This window comes from Epinephelus lanceolatus, chromosome 18 (assembly GCF_041903045.1).
Source record: "Epinephelus lanceolatus isolate andai-2023 chromosome 18, ASM4190304v1, whole genome shotgun sequence".
Taxonomy (NCBI): Eukaryota; Metazoa; Chordata; class Actinopteri; order Perciformes; family Serranidae; genus Epinephelus; species Epinephelus lanceolatus.
Window position 1 is genome coordinate 38,520,246 of NC_135751.1, and position 17,110 is coordinate 38,537,355.

The 17,110-nt window shown below is 42.6% G+C and overlaps 1 protein-coding gene across 1 annotated transcript; it reads left to right on the forward strand.

Annotated features, from left to right (window-relative positions):
* Positions 1 to 3,062: 3,062 nt before the first annotated feature.
* Positions 3,063 to 15,822, forward strand: LOC117267899 (cysteine protease atg4da-like). Its single transcript, XM_033643969.2, has 11 exons — positions 3,063 to 3,217; positions 6,756 to 6,994; positions 7,113 to 7,196; positions 7,284 to 7,457; positions 7,589 to 7,892; positions 7,983 to 8,047; positions 10,291 to 10,418; positions 10,768 to 10,846; positions 10,945 to 11,021; positions 13,463 to 13,582; positions 15,109 to 15,822. Exons 2-11 carry the CDS (start codon positions 6,802 to 6,804, stop codon positions 15,274 to 15,276), a joined length of 1,392 nt encoding a protein of 463 aa, XP_033499860.2. The 5' UTR covers positions 3,063 to 3,217; positions 6,756 to 6,801; the 3' UTR covers positions 15,277 to 15,822.
* Positions 15,823 to 17,110: the final 1,288 nt, after the last annotated feature.

Here is a 17,110-nt window from a genome sequence, read left to right on the forward strand (position 1 = left end):
TTGTGGTGAGAAGGTGTTCCGATGAGCAGCGCTAAAATCAACCTGCGTAGTTGTCCCTCCATTGTGACATTAGAAAGTGTCACATTTATCTTGCAAGTGAACTCTTCTTCAACATTTGCTTTACTTCCTGGATTTTTCCCACATGGAAATTCTGACCAATCAAGAGCAGCTTTCTCACACAAGGCATTTGATCTGGTCCTCTTGTAAATGCTGCCGTGAGGACACGAACCAACTCTAGGCAATTATACAACTTTGGAACAACATGAGTCCCTGATTCAGACCAAAGGAGACCACTCTAGGGCTGAAAGCACCTTAAATATCAAGCAATTAGGGCCTCGAATTTGGAGCTACGCCTCTGGCAGTGAGTCACAGATATACAAATGGTCATTTTGCAGGTGAAGACTTCCTTTAAGTGAATTGTGTGGTGTGTTCAGAGTCCAGTGAGGAGACAGAGTGTGTAAAGAAACATAATGAAAGTCGCACTTATAGGAGAGTCATCTAGAAACGCTCCTTCACTCACTCTTTTCTATTTATGCAGATGTATATTGTGTAATGTTTCGTGTGAAGGAAAGTGCCAGTCTTTTTATTTCTTTAGAGATGATGTGATTTTTCTCTTTAATTTTTTTTTTTTTTTGTTTACACTTCAATGTATAAAATTATGCAATCCAACAGTGCCCAGTTTCATAAATGGAGCACCCTTGTCAGTGACACAGTAGTAGACTCTACACAAAGGCAGGAGTAGATGTGTTGGTGAGGTCTGGTTTGTTTGTGTGTTACAAAGAAATGATGTCGATAGTTTTGGGAGGCTCAGACTTGTCTCAGACTGCCACCTTGTGGACGATGTCAGGTCACACCAAAAGTCCTGAGGCACAAAGAAAGAGGTGTACATTTCATACATTATTCTGATGCATCATTTCAGTCAGTTTACAGTCTGAGTTTAAAGTCTTTATTTAATCCATTAGGCTGTAGAGGTCAGCGGACGTTAACCCAACCTTTGGATCTTTGTTTTTTGTGTGTGACGTGAAAAAATTGCACTTTATTTTGTGTCAAATATTTTTATTTACTGGTGTTATATATTTATTTGATAATTTTTCTATTTGTTCTATTGATTGAACTTTTTTAATTTATTTATTCGAGCGTTTTTACGTCATCAGTTGGTGAATTTCTGCTTTACTACTGAGGTTAGTGATTTATACATTTTACATTTAGTCTAAGAACCCGACCAAATCTGTGTGGCTCCCCTGTCGTGTGCGGCTCATCCCATGTGTCTGACGTTGTGATTATTGCTGTCATGTCCATCTTTGTCCAAGTGTTTGACTTTTCTTTTTTTACAGCGACAACTTTCTCTGACTGTTGTTGTCCTTTACATCGCTTCATATTAATTAACCACTGTTGTGAGAAAACCAATGCAAAAAAGCTTGTAGAGCAGAGATGTAATAAAATGCAGAGAAACTCCTCAATGTGTCTTTTATGTTGTTTGAGATACAACAATAACATGATGGGTATAAACTGGTTCAGAATCAGCACCATTATGTTGCCACTTTACTTTTTTGGAAAACTTTTACTCAGACGTGTGGTCTCGAGTCACATGACTTGGACTTGAGTCAGACTTGAGTCACAAGTTTGACTTTAGACTCGACTAAATCAAAAAAGACTCACAATTTGAATTGAACTTTAACACCAGTGACTCGTGACTTCACTTGGACTTGAACCTTTTGACTTAAAAATACTTGATACCTTCCCTCAAACTCAAAGATTAAAAAACATGTTTTAAAAAGTGTGATTCAATTAATTTCCCTTCATTGAATCATCATTAACACTTTTCATTCCCAGCAAGCTGACACTTGGCTCCCCAGATCCACTAACAGCATCCAATCAAGTTGCAGGAGAGAACCAAGAAGAAAATATACCAAAGATAATTTTGTTTGCATACAACAACCATGTGGTAATTTAAGTTTGCAAAATGTGCGGATTGAAAACTGCAGAAACTCAGTAACCACCAACTTTGTTTGACATTTGAAGTTGCACAAAGAGCAGACAGTGGTGTAAGGAAGTTACAACGGGCCCCAGTGCACACTACTGTGTACGTATTGTTTGGACACAAACAGAGACTCGACACTGGACAACATCAATGTACATATTACCCAGCAGTCATCACTGCGTATCTGATAAAAATATCAAAGAAAGTAAGAAAATAATCATTGAAATTTACTGTTTTATGGTTTATTTATAGATTTTAAAGCTGATATAGAGAAAGCATATGATTTTATTTTAGATACCCACTGACTATTAAAAAACAAAATTAAAAACCATGACACAGACTGGTTTGCACTTTTGAGGACATATATAGCAAATGGCACCGTTTTTAAATTAATAATAGTCTTTTTTAAAAAATGATTTATCCTTGAATAAAGGTATGCTTCCAAGGTGGCAATCTAAATCATTTGCAAGGGCCCACTCTCTCTAGTTAACAGGCTGGTGCTAATTAACATAAGCTTAACAGCTATGTAACTTTTTAACAAACAAACTTGTTTTAACAAACTTAAATCTGAAAAAAAGAAAATCAGGATTTTTGTAAAATTACAAATATGTCACTAAAATGGCGGTACATTTGGTGACAAGTGCACTATGACTTGTTCAGGACTCGAAACTCAAAGTTTAGGACTTGGTTCTCTTCGGTGTGAACTTGGGACTTGAGTGCAAAGACTTGAGACTTACTTGTGACTTGCAAAACAATGTAATAGTAGTAGTAGTTGTAGCAGTAGTGTTGTGTTGATGCAGTAATGTGTTTAATGTTGCAGATCAATAAATAAAGTCGTATTTGAATTTATAATAATAATTCATAATTTATCAATTAATAATCTTAATCTGCAGGGTATCTACAGCTGTCAGGTAAATGTAAAGACTATATTAACCTCTAAAATGCGGCGGAATAAAAGTATAAAGCAGCAGAAAGTGTAAATGCTCAGTAAATTCCTACAGTACCTGAACTTCCCGGAGGATTACCAGACCTCACTGTGATTGGTCCTCTCATAACCAATCAGAGCGCAGCAGACACGTGACCAGTATAAACAGGAAGTGTCCCGCTGCTCCGTCCGTTGAGCAGCGAGCGGAGATTATTTGACACAAACCAAAGGAAAACAGCCGAGCAGCTTCAGACATGTTCACCTAATGACGTGTTTTTAATTAAAGACGAGAGGACGATGAACGAGTGAAGGTAATACATTCATTTCATGTTTTAATACGTTATTAAATCCTCGGAGTTTAGCTGCGAGCGGACGGACTGTGAAGTTGAAGCGCTGAAGTTAGAAATAGTTCGGTGACAGTTTCAACCAAAACATTTTCACACCTCGTGTTATATTTAATTTGTAGTTTCTTATAATTGTGGTTGTCAGATGTTCAGTTTATGTTTTTTGTTTTTTTCACTGTCACGTAACTGCGTTGTAAACTAACAGATGTTTGTATTGGAGGGTTAGTGAGGGTGAACAGGGTCAGACTGGTTGTGACACACTGCACATAACACTTAGACAAACTATAACTAAGTATATTTACTCAAATATTGTACTTTTTTAAAGGTACTTTACTCGAGTGTTTCCATTTTATACTACTTCATACTCCTAACATTACTCCACCACATTTTAAAGGCAACTGTTGAACTTTTTATTCCACTAAAATGTATCTGATGGCTTTAATTACTTCGCACATTTAGATTATTAAAACAATATATAAATGTACTAATGAATTAAGATATGTTATTATGGGTTAAGCCTCCCAGTAGGATATAAAGTAGTTGATATTAGCATCACCTTAACCAGCTACAACATCAAAGTGTTATGGTGTTAATGCTTCAGTAATTATAGTCCAGTAATGTACATATACAGTGTCATGCAAAAGTTTGGGCACCCCTGGGCAAAATGTCAAAATATTGACTTAACTACTGTGAGTAATTAAGTAAGTAGAAGATCAACTGATCTCCAAAAGTTATGAAGTTATAGATGACACATTTCTTCAATGTTTCAAGCAAGATTACTTTTTAATTTCAATCGTTTACAGTTTCTAAAATAACAAAAAATGGAAAGGGCCTGGAGCAAAAGTTTGGGCACCCTGCATAAACACTTTTTGTATCCAGCTCAGAGTCTTTCAGTTCTTGTTTGAACGATTTTCTTCTAGCTCTGTGAGATTCTTGGGTCGTCTTCATGCTCTGCTTCTTAAGGTCTATCCACTGATTTTAAATGATGTTTAGGTCAGGGGACTGTGAGGGCCATGGCAAAACCTTCAGCTTGCTCCTTTTGAGGTCGTCCATTGTAGATTTGGAGGCGTGTTTAGGATCATTGTCCTGTTGTAGAAGCCATCCTCTCTTCAGCTTCAGTTTTTGATGTGATGTTTGCTTCCAGAATTTGCTGGAATTTAACAGAATCCATTCTTCCCTCTACCTGTGAAATGTTCCCCGTGCCACTGGCTGCAACACAAGCCCAAAGCATGATCCATCCTTCCGTTTTTTTGCTCATTGCATCCAAAAAGTTCTATTTTAACTTCATCGGTCCACAGGACTTATTTCCAAAAAGCATCAGGCTTGTTCAGATGTTCCTTTGCAAACTTCTGATGCTGAATGTTGTGGTGAGGACACAGGAAAGGTTTTCTTCTACTGATGACTCTTCCATGAAGGTCATACCTGTCCAGGTGTGGCAGCACAGTAGAACAGTGCACCACCACTCCAGAGTCTGATAAATCTTCCTGCAGGTCTTTTGCAGACAAACAGGACTTTTGATTTGTCTTTCTAACAATCCTACGAGCAGCTCTCTCACAAAGTTTTCTTGGTCTTCCAGACCTCAGCTTGACCTCCACAGTTTCTGTTAACTGCCATTTCTTAATGACATGATGAACTGAGGAAACAGCTCCCTGAACACACTTTGCTATCTTCTTACAGTCTTCATCAGTTATTTTAGTTTTCAGAGTGCTAGGCAGCTGTTTAGAGGAGCCCATGGCTGCTGATTGTTGGGACAAGGTTTCAGGAGTCATAGTATTTACAAAGCTTTGAAATTTGCATCAACTGGCCTTTCCTAATGATGACTGTGAACAAGCCAGAGCCTTAGAAAGCTAATTAAGGTCTGAGACACTGTTAAAAGTCATGTGAGAGCTCAATGATAAAATGATAAGCTTATGAAGTTAAATGCATTTTTCAAGATGAAACCAGTGGTTCTCCGTCTGTTTGGACTGTGACAGCAACAAAAAAACAGTTGATTCAGCTCAACCCGAGCTGAAACTGTCCAATATTTTAACTTGCACGTCACAAGCGTCCTGTATCTCTCCGACCATGTGATGTCTTAGAGGCAGCAGCTAGATGTGGTTGAACATGGAGCACCAGCAGCTAAATGAACATATCTGACATTCCTGGAGTCACAGGACGCAGTCACATGGTTTTTCTTCACTTACAGTCATGGAGAATTATTGACTCTGCTGTGGTTAAAATTACCATCAGATCCAGGGGCAGATCTCGTCTGTTTGAAGACAAAAATAATATAAATATCTGCATATGGCTGCATCAGCCTTCAGGGTCTTGTGTCTGTGGAGGGATCACTGAACTCTGACCCTGCAGCCCTTCACTGCATGCCGTCCCCTCTTCTCCCTCCTTTACACTCAACCTGTCCTAGCTAATGAAAGCCATAAAAATAACCTTAAAAAAGAAAAAACTAAATGAATAACTTAACTTTTTTAAGGTCATTCAGTCCTTCATTACACATCTTTGAATGAGCACAAATGTAACTGCACAAATTTACGAAACAGCCTTTAAAATAACCGTCTTTCATATGAAGAAGATATTTTTAAAAAACTTCCTCAAAAGACTTTTTACTATATGTAATACAAAATAATTCCCCCTCTAATATGTATTATATATTTCTGTGAAAACATCAACACATTTCTCCTTCAAACAGCTGATTTGTTCAAGTTTATAGCCAAAAATTACATTTAAACATATCCATCCATTTTCAACGGCTTATCCAAAGCAAAGCACCCCAGACGTCCCTCTCCTCAGCAACGCTTTCCAGCTCCTCCTGGAGGACCCCGAGGCGTTCCCAGGCCAGATGAGATATGTAATCCCTGCAGCGTGTTCTGGGTCTGCCCCGGGGCCTCCTACCAGTGGGACATGCCCAGAACACCTCTAACAGGAGGCGCCCAGGAGGATCCTGATCAGATGCCCAAACAACCTCAACTGACCCCTTTCGACATGAAGGTGCAGCGGCTCTACTCCGAGCTCCCTCTGGATGTCTGAGCTCCTCACCCTATCTCTAAGGCTGAGCCCAGTTTTTAATTTATTGAAAAGAGCTTGACCGCATCATAGTAGCTCAGTGCAACCTCTGTCAGCAGTTGGTTCAGCCACCAGCTGCTAACAGCTAACAGCTAATGTTAACTAGCTCTCCTCTCTGTTTGTCCCAAATACGTTTTCTATTATCCTCAGTGGATGTCGTCTTATTTGCTGACAGGCCGATTGCAGTCAACAGGCAAATATCAGCCGATAGTGATGATTACTACACATAGATCTACCAGAAAGAGACAGACAACCACAAAAAGATGCATAACAACTACAAAGAGATGCAAAAAAAAAGCTACCACAAAGTCTGTGTGTCTTGTTCCTGTGTTGGAGACGTGGTCGAGCCTTTTGCATATCTGTGCCCAGGAGCCCGTAGACTCATAATCCACCCGTGCTCCTGTCACATGTAATAATGTTGTGTAATGTTCCTTCTGGGTCTCCATAGGCTGCTATGGAGATAAGGAGCAGTTCCTCTGGTCTTGGTCACCGTCATGAATCCTAACCGCTCCTCATCTCGCCGTGAGGGTCAGTCTCCTGCAGATGACCCGATGGACGACTGGCTCCTCCTCTCCTCTGACTCTGTTGTGCCCCAGGGCCTGGAAGTCAGGAGGGACGACCCGGAGACAGAGGACAGGGGACAGTTCAAGTCCAGGTTGATCTCAGCATGGAACAGCGTCAAATATGGTGAGTTGGTATGGTTCTGACATAGTGACTGTTTTATTTTGTTACTGTGAGAACAGATCTGGTAGTTCTCTTCTGGTCTGTGAGGTGAAACTGTTTCTCTTCTACTTTAATGTTTCAGGCTGGTCGTTGAAACAGAAATCCAAATTCAAGAAGAGCTCTCCTGTCGTCATGTTTGGACAAAACTACGAGCTCAAGGATCACGGTGAGGCGCTCGCACCTCCTGAAACTGTCTCTTTCACATGATCTAAAGTAAAGGGAAACTTTATTTGAAGCTGTGTCGCTGTTTCAGGGGACAGAGAGCGTTTCCGTCGTTCCTTCGCGTCTCTCCTGTGGTTGACGTACAGACGGGGTTTCCCTCCACTGGCAGGCGGCTCTCTGACCACCGACAGTGGCTGGGGTTGTATTTTACGGACGGGGCAGATGCTGCTGGCACGGGGCCTGCTCCTGCACCTGATGCCACCAGGTAACAACACACGAGTCGAGTTCAACAACTGAGTAATGTCACAGAAAATCAGACACTGTTTATCTGTTGACACTTTTTCCTCCATCATGATTTATCTGCTGACTGCTCCTTTATCTTCACATCACTTTGAGGTTGGACCTGGTCTGTGAGCCAGCGTGCGGTCAAAGACGACATGGACCTGCTGGTGAGTCGCTCCACAGACAGTGCAGAGCATGGACAGGATGTGAAGGAGGGCCTCGTTAAGAGGAGTCGAAAACTGAGCCTGGGTTCCCTCCTGGACAGACCCATGGAGGCCACACACAGGAGGGTGGTATCGTGGTTTGCAGACCATTCCGGAGCTCCGTTTGGGATCCACCAGCTGGTGGAGTTGGGCAAAAGCTCAGGGAAGAAGGCCGGGGACTGGTACGGACCTTCCATTGCGGCTCATATCCTCCGGTGAGACCTGAAGTCATGACACACCCGTCTGATTATCTTCATCAGCTTTTATCAAGAAGACGTAACATCCTGCAGTAAATTTCATTTCAGGAAAGCCATGGCAGCGTCAGTGGACCTTCCTAATCTAGTGGTGTACGTTGCACAGGATTGCACCGGTGAGTCTTTTCTTTCATCAGTGTTTCTACTGCAGTGATGAGAAGACCAGCTCTTTAAGCTCCTTATGTTCTACTCTCTGAGCTGTTTCAGTCTCATAGATAAACAACTCTGTTATATGCCACAGTCATATAAAAGACAAGCAATATAGCTGCCATGAAATTGAGCATAGCGTTAGTTCAGGCAGGACACGACGTCAAGCTCAGCTCACATCCCAGCTACATCAGCTGATCTCAAACAGGCCAATCAGCTGATGGAGTCAGTTGATAGATCACATGATTCCTTTCTATGCAACCAATTGTTGAATCTCATTCAGGGCACCCGATATAAACTGCTCTGGCCTGCCTACTGTTGCTGCTTCCTCTGCAAGCTGCTCTGCAACCTGCCTCCACCCCAGCTCCTCCTTTTCATGCTGTGTCTGACTTATCAACGTCATTTCTGTTTGTCATTGATGCTGCTCTGTGTTGTTCCCGGGAGGTCTTTGCTGCTGCTCTCCCTGCCTTAGGCTTTCCATGTAGGCGCATGGAAGGGCAGGGAGGTGTGCTCTCTCTGCCTAAGGCTTTTTGTGTAGGGTTAGGAAAGGCAGAGGGGCCCCAGAACAGAGCCATAACACCTAGAGGTGTCATTTCATCTGGAGTATAACATGACGTCACACAGGGTGTGACTCTCTGTGTTGATCTCCAGCCCCTTGTTTACAAGCCGGTCCGGCTGCGCGTTCATGTACGTTCATGTGAATTGCTGCCTCCTCCCTCCCTCCCTATAAAAGGCTACAGCCAGTGAGCGATAGCAGCGTGTATTTTCAAAGCGAAATGGCGGAGAGCGGAACGAAACGTTCACCTGAAGACGACCAGGATCTGACATTACCTCTAAAGAAACAACAGTCGTTGGCGAAGAAGTTGTCGGATAAAGAAAGGGACAGAACTTGGATTAACATTGGCCTTACATTTCCAAGGTGGAGAGCACTGCGAGAGCTAAAGGGGCTACAATCTGACTCGGAGCTAGCTCTTCTTCTCCTGGACAGGTACAACATAAAGTCAAATGTCTGTTTTAATTAGTGTTACAGTAACGTTAGGCACATGTCGCTATGTCGATTCAATTAAATTTAATGTTACAGTCGTAGCATGGGTTAATGTCCGGAGCTTGAGTTATTAGCGGCTCGGTCCCAGCAATGGGTCAGGCGTTACAGTTGTGTTAGGTGAGTAGCCCGGCAGCCCAGCTAACATTTGCAATTAGCATTGTAAAATGTAGCCAGGTGAAAACATCGCTCTCACCCACATAGAAGAGTAGGAATGTTAGCGTTAGCTCCCAGTGTTAGCACTAGCCGGGATCCGGCCGGTGATGGCTCTCGCCGAGTCGGCTGCCACCGGCCACTGGAGTAACTTACAGCTATGGAGCGCTTCTACCAGCTCTTCTAGTCACTGAGCCTCGCCTCCATCTCAGCAAATACATTACATTTATTACAGGTACCATCATCACTGAAGTAGGCGGGGGAATAGCTAAACACAGCAGAGACCGAGAGTGAGTGAAAGACATCGCTAACTGCTAAACAAGTTAAGACGAGGCGAGTGGGGGGTGGGGGGTGGAGAGCAGAGGTAGAGGGAGGTGTGGCTCATGACACACTTCGTTTTGGTCTACAGGCAGTGCACAACAGCAAACCTAGCGGTGAAACGATTTCGATTTTTGCCCCTTTAAGTTTTGCAATTACAGTCCAGATCAGCTAATGTTCTTTAGCTCATTGGGTTGGCTTTACGCTACTGGGTTAGCTCGCTATACAAGACTGTCGCTGTGCAGTGGCTCTCACTTGCTGTTTGGCTCAAGAGTTGCACTGAATTCTGTCTCTTCAAGTTAACCTGGCTCTCACGCAGAACTGTGCATGTACCATACAGGAGCAGGATTTTGGATCCATTCCCACTCTCTTCTCTTTAAGAGTCAGTTAAAAAAGAAAAATTTTGTTTGTGAATTTAACCACTAATTTTCACAGTTTCTCCAGCTCCCCTAATGTCAACTTTCCCCTTTGGTTTTCCTTAGATACGCTATGTGCCAGACTCATCTATGTTGAAAGAAAACCAAAATTGTAGATTGTACTGGCCGACTGGCACCAAAATTTGCCACTGTTTTCCGTTTTGATGCTGGGTAGGGCCAAAATAATTCAGTCAGGCAGTGTTTGGAAACAAAGAAGTATTCCATAACAATGAAAAGAATGATTGAACCATGTGTTCATGTGTCTCTGTCTCTGTGTGTTCAGTCTACTTGGAGGACGTGAAGAGGTTGTGTGAGCGTCCTCGCCCTCACTCCTGGAAGTCCGTCATCATCCTGGTTCCTGTGCGACTCGGAGGACAAGATCTCAATCCGTCCTACATCACCTGTGTCAAAGTATTTAAACTCGCAGTCGCTCCAGTGTGTGTGTGTGTGTGTGTGTGTGTGTGTGTGTGTGTGTGTGTGTGTGTGTGTGTGTTCTGCTTTAACTGAGAGGTTTATGTGGAAACGTTTAACACCAGCAGCTCTCACAGTCAGCTCCTTGTCAGGGATCCAGGGAGTTTCCAGCTGAAGTAGAACAGCTGCACTATAATTTACTGCAAAGTAGCTCATGACAGTGTTTTAATCATGGGGTTCATTCTCCCTGTGTGCACTGTGTAAAACATCAACGTCCCTCTGTGTCGGTTTCTCTGTAGTGTGTCCTGCTCATACTCAAAACGACCTTATTCCTCTTTCTTTCCCACAGGAACTCTTGACGTTGCCGTGCTGCATCGGGATCATTGGAGGCAAACCCAAGCACTCTTTGTTCTTCGTCGGCTTCCAGGGTACATTCAGGACACTGAACATTATAATTATCCTGCTCAGCTGTTGGATGTCAGTTCTTCATGTTCTCTTTTCTTCCTCTGGCCATGCTGTGTTAAAGATGACAACCTGCTGTACTTGGACCCTCACTACTGTCAGCCCATGGTGGATACAGCAAAGGAGAACTTTCCCTTGGAGGTATGAGGAAGTACAAAGTCACTTCTTCTTTTCACTTTCGGTTTTGTTTCCTCCAGTGACCGCAGAGGTGCTCAGTCATGCAAACCAGCAGTTCTAAGTGTTTAACTTATAAACTATTAAAGTGTTTTATGATTAGATATTCTAGAAATAGTTTTTTCATTCAGTTGAGCTGTCAGGGTCAAATTCACAGAAGGATTGCACACCTATTTTGGCAGCTAAGGTGCACAAATAAGACAAAAGGAAACTGTAATTCTCAAAACACCTGCAAAAGGTGAAGTGCAGCTCTGACTGCGCTGTCAAGCAAACAGCATCAGTGCTCCTGTGATATTTGCATGAACTTAATTAGATCATTTGCATACATCTGGCGCAAAGTTGTCTGCTGTCCATGCAAATGATCCTCACTGCAATAACAGTCAAATTTAAGAACAACAGTGCCACCAGTTATTAGCTGGTGGTTGCAGGAGCTATGCCTGTTACTTGCAGCTACATGAATGTTCCACCTGGCACGACCTGGCTGACGCGCTTTGCACGGTTGATGCCACGGCTTCCTTGGCTGTGTTGAGTTTGGGATCCAGTTGAAGAACAATCTTCGTGTTTATTCATACCAACACACACAGGTTAGATAAATGTCCATTTATTTTTTATCTTTCACAAACCAAACACACACAACTTTCAGCATTTTGCACACTGTCCCGCACCACAGCGCTCAGAAACCTTTTGCCCTTGCTCGTGTGAAACACCTGACAGCAGCAGTGTTGTTCCTACCTTTATACACGTATGCTCCAAATATCAATACAGCGCCACCCAGTGTATATACATAGCAAATACAAAAATGTCTGCTGAGTGAAATGACATATTCAAATTCAAATCATGCCGTAGTCTTTAATAATAGTAATAATAATAATAATAATAATAATAATAATAATAATAATAGAGTGGTGGCCTTGTGAGTGGCCTTGAAAGTATACAGAAGGATTTTGTAATGGATTCTGAATTTGACGCCAGTAAAGCTGCTGGAGGACAGGGGTGATGTGGTGAAAGGAGGGGGATCTGGTAATAATGCGGGCTGCAGAGTTTTGGACCAGTTGTAGCTTATGGAGGGATTTGTGAGGGGCACCAAGGAGGAGTGAGTTACAATAATCAATACGGGAGGTGACGAGGCTGTGGACCAGGATAGCTGTGGTGTGAGGGGTGAGGGAGGGGCGGAGACGGTTAATGTTTCGTAGGTGGAAATATGCAGACCGGGTGATGTTATTGATGTGTGAGTGGAAAGACAGTGAGCTATCGAGCATGACACCCAGACTCTTAACTTGAGGGGAGGGGGACACTGTGGAACTGTCAATAGTGAGGGAGAAACTGTCAGTTTTGGATAAAGTGGATTTGGTACCGACCAGGAGGAGTTATGGTTTATCAGGGTTGAGTTTGAGGAAGTTGGAGGTGAACTAGGATTTAATTTCTGAGAGGCAGTGGGTGAGGGAGGAGGGTGGAAGAGAGGTGTCGGGTTTACTGGATAAGTAGAGCTGGGTGTCATCCGCGAAGCAGTGAAAGTGAATACCAAATTTACGGAGAATATTGCCAAGTGGAAGGAGATAGATAATGAAGAGGAGGGGCCCCAGGACGGAACCCTGGGGCACACCTGAAGTGACGGGGGAGGGCTGTGAAGTGAAGGATTTGAGTTGGATGAACTGAGTGCGGCCAGTGAGGTAAGAGTGAAACCATTGAAGGGGGGTGTGGGTGATACCTATGGAGGAGGATTGGGTGAGAAATAGTGTCGAAGGCCGCACTCAGATCGAGGAGGATGAGAATGGAGATTAAACCGGAGTCAGCTGCCATGAGGAGGTCGTTGGTGATCTTGATGAGGGCTGTTTCTGTACTATGGAGGGGACGGAAGCCGGACTGGAACTGTTCATAGAGGCTGTTATGGGTGAGATGGGAGTGGAGTTGAGAGGCAACAGTTTTTTCAAGAATTTTGGAAATGAAGGGGAGGTGAGAAATGGGACGGAGGTTATTGAAATCGTTGGGGTCTGAACCAGGTTTTTTTCAGGATGGGACTGACTTTACAGTCTGAGCGTGTGTATGTGAAAACACACTGTGTTATGAAATCCTAAAAACACAGTGCCTCTCTATCACGTTTAAATTCCTGCCTCAAGTTTTGAGGAACCTCCTCTTATTCCAGGGTCACACTACACTATATCAGCCTGGTTACAGCCCGACACAGCGAAGTACAATGTCTGCTTGGATCTAAACAACGAGTGTCGTGCACGATAATCCATCGTTTCATGTCGTTGAAATTGTGGTTACTGTACTTATTGTTACTGTAATCTGAAGTATTCTCTGGCACAAGAATTTCCTTCGGGATAAATAAAGTCCGTTTGAGTTGAATCCAAGAAGAAGCCCTCTGTCTGATTAGCAGCATTTTTTTCTTTTGTTTTTGCTCGCAGTCGTTTCACTGTAAATATCCCAGGAAGATGGCTTTCTCCCGCATGGACCCCAGCTGCACCATCGGTTTCTACGCTAAAGGCCAGAAGGACTTTGAGTCACTGTGTGCAGCTGTTAATCGGGTATGTGTTCGGGATATTTCAGTGTCTATTCATTCAACATTTGACTTGTTAAAGGGGAGCTCTGATGTTTTTCAACCTATTATTTGTGTCTAAGTGATTAATGAAGCAACAATTTTTTTTAAAATTGGTCCAATATTGAGAGAGAGAGCTGCAGCCAGCAGCTGCTTGGTGTTTTTGCCGCAGCGTTTTGTACTCCTCGAGTTGAAGAAACTTCAACTCAGAGCAGAAAAAGCGCAGGGTTCCTACACAAGTATGAAAAGTATGGAAATGAATTTGATCAATTTCCAGGTATTAAAAAGTATGGAAAATGAAAAATAAAGTATGGAAAAATATTTATGTTTCCAGACTATTACCACTGTTCTAAAATAGAAAATTAGGTATTTCCAAAAAGAATTTAATCAATCCGGATCGTGTTTTATGCCGGGCCAAGCACAGTTTGTGTGAGAGCAAAGGTCTCAGAAAACATACCGCCCCTTTTACCTGATTGACAAATGGTATGTCCAGTCCGCTGCCCCATGACCCTCCTCCAGCCCCCCAGGTATCAAGTTTCACTCCAACACTGCACCTTCAACGAGAAGACGAGTTTCACATGGTTCACAATGGGTAGATGCAAGTTTTTGGATGGATGGCTTGACAATACCGTATATAAATACTGGTTGGCCAAGGATTCCCAATTCACACACAGAGCTAGATGCAAGCTTTGTGTGAAATCGTTTGACATCGCCAACATGGGGGAGAAGGCGATTCTGAGCCACATGAAAGGAAAAAACACCGACGTCTCGTTACTGCTTCGCTTCCAGAGACCCAACCTTTTTGCCTCAGCCCAGACATTGAACTTACCTGAGTTTTTATTTGCATGCCATTATGGTACTTGGCTACAATCACCTATTAAGAATAATTAAATATGATGTGAAATATGACACACTGATATAGAGAGTATGGAAAAGTATGGAATTTTGAAATTCCAAATGTGTAGGAACCCTGATCTCCACTTTTTCCCTATTGTCCAATCGGATGATTTGAGAGGCGGGTCTGGGTACATGAGACCCTAAAAAAGAGTACCACCAGTTGGTCCAGGAGCTTCTCCTCCATGATGGACGTTTACAGGCAGATTTTAGGATGACTCAGGGGCAGTTTGACAACCTGCTGTCTATCATCAGGCCGTATAGCTCTGGGTATCCAGCAACCACTACCACCAGTTTCTCCTCCATTGTTTACCAACTGTAAACTTGTTGTCGTGACCACCACAAAAGGCCCGCCTCTCAAATCATCTGATTGGACAATGAGGAAAAAGAGATGACAAGAGGCACTTTGCCACTCTGAGTTGAGAAGTTCAGAGTGCTTCAGCAAAAACGGCAGGCACCTGGAGTGCAGAAACGCAAGCAAAAAGCTTCATTCTCATTAAAACAATTACAAAAAGCTGCCTCCAGCTGCTGAGACACTTTATGTGTGATCAGGGCCGTGGACTAGAAGCTGATGTCACTTTACAACAATGCTTTATTGAGTTATTGTCCTGTCTCCTGCAGGCTCTCTCCACGTCTACAGGGACGTACCCCATGTTCATATTTGCAGAAGGAAGAAGTCAGGAGGAAGAAACCAGCGCACCCACAAACAACGTCACCTACATCCAGAGGAAGGGTGAGCCGAGGAGAGTCGACACCAGCGACAGCCTGGACGAGTTTGTTCTGTTATGAGTGGTAGATCAGATCTGCCTCGAGGTGCCGACAGTGATCAAACATTAAACTTTATGTTTCACTGTGTGGCCTCTACTGAGCGTCCTCGTTAACCTCAAGGGAATAATGAAGCAGCCAGACATCAGCAATAACACTACTATGATTTTATTACTGTTTTGTGCTCAACTGTATTTTTATTTATTGTTTTAAAAGAAAATTTAATTTTAATCGTTCAGTTGAAGGGCTTTTTAAGAATGAAGAATTTTTAGTTAGTATCTGAGGTCGTGTTCTTTTTCTACTCAATCTGTTTAAAATAAAACAGACAGAATAATAATAGTGAGTGGACAAAGTCAGTCAGTCTCTTAGTGTGTGATGTCATGTGACAGGATGTTCTGCCTTTGAATGGATTAGAAAAATTGGATTCCTGTTGACATGTGACTGAGAACATGACTGAGGAGGAGGAGGAGGTCACGTGTTGTGAATGCACTCTGAACATAGTCTCATGAGCTGGATTCTTTATGCTGTTTTTTATCTGAATAAACTCTTTATCAACAAGACCGAAAATAACTTGTGTTTCTGTGTCATGAGAGCACGCTCAGTGTGGTGAAGTGTCTCTGTTCAGCGTCTCTGCCTTCTCCCAGGAAGAGTCACAGCAACACGTCCAGCCGGATCCTGGTTTGGTGATGTCATCCAGGGGAGGGACGTCCTGAGTAAGTGTTGAGGTGGACACGGGTGGAGGAAGTATTCAGATTTCTACTTAAGTAAATGTACCACGACCACACTGTGAAAATACTCCACTACAAGTCAAGGTTCTGCAGCTGCGGTAAAATGTTCCCTGTCATTCCTGTAATTCTTCTTCTTCTTCTTCTTCTTCTTCCTCCGAGGAAATCATACTTCCCATTGGTGAAAACTCACCACACTTTGCACAAAGGTCCAGTCTCATGCCAGATATCCTCAGCTGTAAACTCAAGCCAATAGTCCTGATGGTGGCGCTACAGCAAGCCTCTAAAGTTCAAAACTTTTAAAATCCATAACAAATCAACCATACGTGCTACAACTTCACAACTTTCATCAAACTGTAGCCCCAATACTGAAGAAACTTTAAACCTATTATAAATTATGAAGTTCATCACTCTGTTTTTTTCAAAAACTGTAAAACTTCTTAAACCTATCTCCTCCCACAATTTTTGCTCAATTGACACCAAACTTGCTACAGAGCATCTTCAGACTGTCAGACAAAAACTATGTTTCTCAGATTTTTGATTTATCAAAAATTGAGCTTACAGTGCATCAAAATGTTTGACTGTAAACGGTACTGTAAACATATACATGCAAATTCTTGCTAAATAAATCTTCAATGTTCATGAAAAAAAGACAAAATTCTAGAGTCATGGTAGGTGATGTGTGGCAAATTTCAGAATTTTATCTCAAAAACTGAATTTTTGACAGCATTTTGAATTTTGCTCTAATGTGAACAATTGGAGTCAATGTAAAAATGGTAATTTTAAACATCAGTTTTTCACTTATGGAGCAAATCAATCATTGTTACAAACAAATTACCAACATCTCCATGCTGTCTAGATGCAATATGTGTATTTTCAGATTTTTGTTCTAATAACTGAATTTTTACAGTGGTTTCAAATCTGCCTTTCCATGCACAGATGGCTGCTTTCCTACACAACAGTGAATGGCTTACTCAATTTGTGAAGCCACTGTTGAGCTGCTACTTGCCAATTAGCTCAGAGCGGTAGATGACCGTCTTAGGTTCCAGAGGTTGCTCAGAATTGCCTAAAAATGCCTGGACCCGACCCATCGCTGCGCAGCAGCTATAATATTACTGCTGCATTTTGCTGCT

Excerpts from the sequence above, each read along its gene's own strand:
- LOC117267899 (XM_033643969.2), top strand. The coding sequence starts at position 6,802 with ATGAATCCTAACCGCTCCTCATCTCGCCGTGAGGGTCAGTCTCCTGCA. Across the intron at positions 7,458-7,588 it reads CCTGCACCTGATGCCACCAG|GTTGGACCTGGTCTGTGAGC; the intron begins GTAACAACACAC and ends CATCACTTTGAG. Across the intron at positions 7,893-7,982 it reads ATTGCGGCTCATATCCTCCG|GAAAGCCATGGCAGCGTCAG; the intron begins GTGAGACCTGAA and ends ATTTCATTTCAG.